The sequence below is a fragment of the Ceratina calcarata genome, unplaced genomic scaffold, assembly GCF_001652005.2.
Source record: "Ceratina calcarata isolate Rehan_Ccalc_2016 unplaced genomic scaffold, ASM165200v1 scaffold546.2, whole genome shotgun sequence".
NCBI lineage: Eukaryota > Metazoa > Arthropoda > Insecta > Hymenoptera > Apidae > Ceratina > Ceratina calcarata.
The window spans coordinates 370786-377183 of NW_017176634.1; the positions used below are offsets into that span (position 1 = coordinate 370786).

Here is a 6398-nt window from a genome sequence, read left to right on the forward strand (position 1 = left end):
TGCAGAATTTTAAATGTTTCAATCAAAATTAGTTAATTCTTTTAAAGTTCTTATGTTTTTACGAAATTTTTCATCATCAAAAATTTGAAAGAACATTGCCATTCGTTTTACAGGATTTAGTAGGCGAGGCATTAGTACGTCTTGGTTATTCGAGCGACCTAATTCCAAGCGCAAGGGGAAGCATTGTCATAAGGAACTGGAAACCCCTGCCGATGGAAAAAGTAGCGGACGGTCCTCTGTTAACAGTGGGCGACATTTTAGCCGAGCTGACATCAGTCGCCACTTTAAAGATTCAAGTATACAGATCCAGGCCACCGCCTCCTAGTCCAGCTGCCGAAGTTAGAAATAAATTGTTAAGACTGCTGTTACTTCATAGTCATGCACTTCTCGTCTCAGCTGGCTGTCCCTTGGATGAGGTAAGTCTAATTATTCATCACCTTTTCTTATGTTCCTAAATGAACTTGCATATTCCACATGGATAATGTTTTAATTGTAAATTAAAATTTTATTTTGACAAATATTAATGTAATTCTATCAATAATTTGATAATGAACGAGAATTGTCGAGCGTCAAGATTAAGTAGCCGCAATAAGACTTTAAGAACGAATCGGGATCAAGCTGCCGAGAGGAGGCTCGGTGTAAGACCGCTTAAAAATGTATAAAATGTAAATGTAACCAGAAAGTGTTTGTCGTCGGACCACCTAATCTCATTAAGAAGTCCTCTCGTCTGGTACCCTTGTTCCACCTTTAAGAACCGGTGGTAATCTTTGCCAGATTCCTTGGTTGCGATCCGTTGATCTTCGTCTTAAATAAATGTTTTCCCTGTTTCGACTCGGTACATTTACAGACTCGTCCCTATTAATATACATGACACTTCTAGTTAATTATGTGTTGCTAATAAATGCATTCTAATTTTTCTAAACTTTCATAGTTAAAAAGAAAATTGTCCCAGATTATTCGTTTTTTAATAATTGTACAATGGATTATCTTGAGATCTTATGTATAATAATAAATTAAAAAATTGTACGATAGCAACAATTCGAGTTTCCTCGAAGTTTGAAGTATCATGTACGATTTCTCTAGTAGGGGGGCGCCATGCCCTTTCGACGCCAGAGAAGATCTCATAGCATGTGATAGGATTACCCTTTACTCAACCAAATTCGCAGCCTTCATCAAAAGCCCCCTCGATATCGGAAGAAGAAGGACGGCGGGAGGAGAGAGGGGGCGGGCATTATCTAAGTGCACTCTCTTTGAAGATCCTGCTGTACTCGCCCATCCCCGAACTTTAATGCCGCTCGCGGTGGTCTATGATTACCAATTTTCCCTGACAGACGTTTCCTGCTCGAGTTTCGGCCCGACGGCTAATGGCGAACGGCTGTGATGGAGAACCGCGTTCATGCGACTTAATCTGCCGATCATTCGGCCAAGACTCGACGCGTTCGCGTTCCGGCCACGGATCCGATTTATGAAGTCCCGAAATTTGCATGATTAACTGTCATGCTTAGAATTGCCTCCCCTATCGTTCGCTGTTACTATCTTGCCCATACGTAACGTTCAGATAGAAATCACGAACTTCAATCAATCGTTCGAATCTATAGTTTCAATCTCTAATCCATGAAAAAGGAATGAAAGTTATAGACATCTTTTTATTTCATTATGTATTAGTGGTTGAGGATCTAAACATTGCGTAAACGTCTGTGTATTTAATCCCGTGCTGTTACTAATAGTTAACAATTGACACACTATGCTCCTGATACCATAATCCGTCTGTATAATACGCAACAACGTAACTAAAAGCGTAAGTGCTTATCACCGAGCAAAGAATCATATCAATTATCACGCGGATGATTTACATTGACGTTATCCATATAAAACTGTAATTTGAATACGCGTCAGAAATAGCGTGTTGTACATAAGATCAACGAGTCGAAAACGTCTGAACGCTCGACTATTTTTCCGCGGTTTAGGTTTCCTGCTTTGTTCAAATCCAATTGTTAGCCTTCTGTATTACGGAAAGGTGTATATGTTCCAATAACCGTCGACGGTGTCGTGTCTACAGCGAGTTCGCGAATATTTGATCAGCTCCGGTAGGCGACGATTGATTTACTGCCAACCCGCGGATGATCAACTGACGCTGCTGCGTCATCCGAAAATAATTAAATGGACGTAAATCAGAGCTCGAATTACCGCGACGAGATGTCGTCAGATAAGCCGACCGCGCCGTCTCCTTCCTCGCTTTTTTCCACGGGCCGTTCACACGTGTTTGTCAACCGATTTCTGAAATCTCCGCGTGGCCCTGTCAACCGACGGCTGTTCGCTGACTACCTGAGTGATTAAGTGCTTGTAAAATTCGCCAGGATCCGGGGATTCTGAACGGCGTGACAGGGCACGCGGATAAATAATTTTCTGTTCTGCGTCGTATCTGGCGCTACCAAGGTGCCGTGGATACCACGGATGGATTACCGCGTTATTAAAGTGGCGTCGAGCAGCTTGATCCTCGCGGGCGGAGATATTTGTTCTTATAAATCATTTGTCCAGATAACGCGCACGTTTCACAAACCTCGTACTACTTCCTGCGAGTCGAAACTTTTCCATAATCTGGCCCCTTAATGCCATACAGGCGGTGGTTACGTCGACGACGATACATTGATACCTTTAACAGTGTCGCCATTCGATGTCAGCATTCATAGAATTCATTTACCAGGCGATCTTCATATACGTCATTGCTCAGATTTTTTATGTCAGTGCTTAATGAAATTATTTTAAATTATTATATATATTATTTGAAATTGTACATTGAGCTTGACAACGGCATACGATCTGTTTAAAGATATTACAGAAATTTCTACTAACTGTAAGATATTTTACTAAGATATGTGTAGATTAACTGATGAGTCAAACTCGGGGAGGAAAAGAGGAAGTTATCATCTTTTACTCAAGCAGAACGTGTTACTTGGTTTACAGATGACACTGTTATCCCTATGTAGAGGTGGGAATGATATGTCGGAAGAGACGAAACGAAACTTCGAATCGTGGTTGCAACAGCAACAGTTGGGCATAGGCCTGAACCCGATGGTACCAAGCACGAACCATCACCAGCATCATGCACAGAGCCCGCAGCCAGACGGTGCCGGCACCATCGGTCCGACCGGTGGTGCGATCGGTCCTCCGCATCCGGCGCTCCTCCAATACTCGCATAAAACGCGGATGAGAACGAGTTTCGATCCGGAGCTGGAGCTGCCGCGGCTACAGCGATGGTTCGGTGAGAATCAACACCCGTCGCGTCAACAGATCCAACACTACGTCTCGGAATTGAATGCCCTAGAGTCTCGCCGCGGCAGGAAGCCCTTGGACGTAAATAACGTCGTCTACTGGTTCAAGAACGCAAGAGCCGCTCAGAAGAGGGCTGATAACAGGGGCGTCAATGGTCACAGCCCTCCTGGGCTCAGTCCGAGGGGCGCCAGTATTGTCAGTGAAGATTGCACAGACGAGGAGGAGGATTCCAGGAATCAGGTGTGTGCACGCGCACGCGTGAACATAGTTAGAAACTCGAATTCGGTTTCGTAACGCAGATAACAGATAACGGGACCGATTTATTTATTTAATCGTTTTAGACAATTTTTCGAAATTCGTAGAAACAGGGAAAAATTAGGTGTTTGCTGTTCGGATCAAGATTTGACAAAGACTGATTATTCTCGGAATTTATGTACGCATTAAATGTGTAATTCAAGTGTCTACTGAATCGTGATACGAAATTCAATCGTTAAACAAATATTCATAAAAATAAGTCAACGTGCTCGTACGTTTCATTAAACGATTGTTGTCGTCTTCAAGGGTTAAATATTTTCTCAACCTCACCTGATTTGACCTGATTTTTATGAAGAATTGATCGAACGAAATATTCCAAATTCATTGCGATAAAGAATCATAGTTATTTGGAGATATTCCATTCAAATATTACGTATCAAATTACAGTCGACATCACCTTCTCCTTGTCCACCGGGAAGTCCGCCGGTCGGACCACTGTCATTGACAACCAGACCCGAGGATCAACAGCCTCCGCCGTCGACGCCGACCTCAGTAAAACAAGAGGACGCAAGGGTGTCCTCCGGTTCGGAGGACGACGAGACGAGACCCACTGGTCCGCTGCCTCCCGGATTTTCTTTGGTCCCCAGTCCGATGTTCGGCCACGGGATAATGTACATGTCACCTTATCTGCCGCCACGCGGACCAGCCGGTTGTTCGACCAGCATGCTGGACGAGAGAAGGAAAAGGAACCGGACGTTCATCGATCCCGTAACGGAAGTACCGCGACTCGAGGCTTGGTTCACCAATAATACTCACCCCAGCCACGCAGTAAGTTGAAACGGCACCGCTTAATTATCGACACGCGAATTTGCCATCCTACGTGTTAACGTTCCTAACTGTTCTAAACGTTCCTAAATTCTTCCGCAACCAAAAGATTTATCAAATCAATTATTTTTATATAAAAATTAGTATTCATGGTGAATGTTAGATATTCGAACTTCGAGATAATAATAGTAAATTCATTACACGCCTCAACTAAATGATAGTATTTTAGAATAGAACATAATTATTGTTTCACTGCTTCTTTTTATTTGATCAATTATTTTGAGAGGTTCTTGTTTGCTTGGTTTGCAGTTGATTTTGAAATACACGGAGGAGCTGAACCGAATGCCGTACCGGCAGAAGTTTCCGCGGTTGGAACCGAAAAATGTCCAATTCTGGTTTAAGAATCGCCGGGCCAAGTGCAAGCGTTTGAAGATGGCTCTGTTCGAAGGCGAGTCGCCGCAGCCGCATCCGTATCACGCAGACTAGCTTTTACCCTTCATGTAACGTAACGTAGGAAACAGCCAAGATGTCAAATGGCAATTATATGTACCGTAAAACGGAAGGAAGGAACAGAGGAGAAGAAATAATTAATGAAAAGAAAAAAAAAAAAACATTCATCGTTAATCGCAACCTGTTATTCTTTAATATCGTTGAATTTGCGAACATACTCGCCATGGTCGCACTTTTGTTGTAATTATCGCGTAATTATTAATATAATTATTATGGACCTTAATAAGTGTACATATGAGAATACTGTCGAATAAAAACTATACGTCACGACTTGCGATATCGTCATTATCCTTCTTGTACGTTTTTAATATATTTACACTCGCCCCTTAGTTGTATTTTTTCCTATTTGTTATCCACAATTTAAAGGAACGATTAATAAAAAGATATTAACTGAATAATGCATTAATGTCAGATTTCTTTCCCTACCTTTGACCATTTCTACTCATATATTATTAAATAAAAGACCTGTCATTTCTATAATGTATACCAGTTTGACAATTGCATGCAATATTTTCTACACAAATTATGATATGCAGTTTTCACCCAAAATCGAGTAAAGCATTGAAACCATAAATAGGCGCGATATATCTATGCACAGAATAGTGGAAATACGCGTGATACTGTCTACAAGTCTCAGAGCACAGTCGCAGTCTGTCAAGTTGGAATCTCACCCTAAGATAAGACCCACGTGTTGTTACCAAGTCAACCCTAACTCAAACGTTACAATAATCAACGTTCCTCTAAAGATGACGAAGGACACATCTGTCGTATCAATGATCACACTTTGTTTCTAAAATCGTGATTCAAATGATACATTCTGGACCAATCTTCTTTAAATTATTATTCCATAAAAAGAAAAGTCGTTATATTTCACAGATAGACAAACTATCATACCCTGTCAATGTAGTTGAATAGAATAAAATTATTCAGAACTATAATGTTATATTACCATATTCATAACTAGGAAATGCATTCGTAACACCAGACATAACGAACAATCGATATTTCTAAAGAATGATACGCAAAGCAAGATGATTAAAGAGGAATCGGATCAGAATCGTACTTGTTGCGATGGGAGAAGCAGAACTCGATCAGAGGATATCAGAGACTTTCAACTACGTTTGAGTCGACAATGCCACACGAAGACGCTGAAAGACGCGGCTGTTTTCGTCATCTATGAGATACACCAGTATAGAACGTCGTTGCCAGACAGGGAGATCATACCGGCACCGAACTCGGGTCGGATTTAATGAGGATAGGAGGATTTGTCCAATTAAAATGTCTTGCAAAGATCCGCCTAGGTCGATCCGCTCGTTCATTCGCAAAACATCGAAATTCGACTTCGCCGCTGCGCAGCCTCTTCTTATCCGACAGGCACAAACTCCAACCGTTATCCCTTTCGTCATCGTTACCGAGATTCGCCTCTCAAATCGAAGCATCGAGAGGGTGCAGACGATTCGGAGAAACGAGCTTCTGCAAATTCGGGTTTACATAACGTCCGACGATTCAAACAGAAAACCAAGTTACAAGAGCTT

General features: G+C 41.9%; 1 protein-coding gene across 4 annotated transcripts in view; it reads left to right on the forward strand.

The window, feature by feature from the left end:
• Positions 1–5133, forward strand: part of dve (SATB1_N and homeodomain domain-containing protein dve) — a 36920-nt gene extending 31787 nt beyond the window's left edge. For 3 of the 4 annotated variants that reach the window (XM_018031074.2, XM_018031075.2, XM_018031072.2), the window contains 4 exons: positions 114–416; positions 2965–3513; positions 3976–4356; positions 4663–5133. In XM_018031074.2, the coding sequence (XP_017886563.1) occupies positions 114–416; positions 2965–3513; positions 3976–4356; positions 4663–4839 (1410 nt within the window). In that variant the 3' untranslated portion in view covers positions 4840–5133. The remainder of the gene's footprint in view (positions 1–113; positions 417–2964; positions 3514–3975; positions 4357–4662) is intronic. The other variant, XM_018031076.2, reaches the window with a different exon arrangement.
• Positions 5134–6398: the final 1265 nt, after the last annotated feature.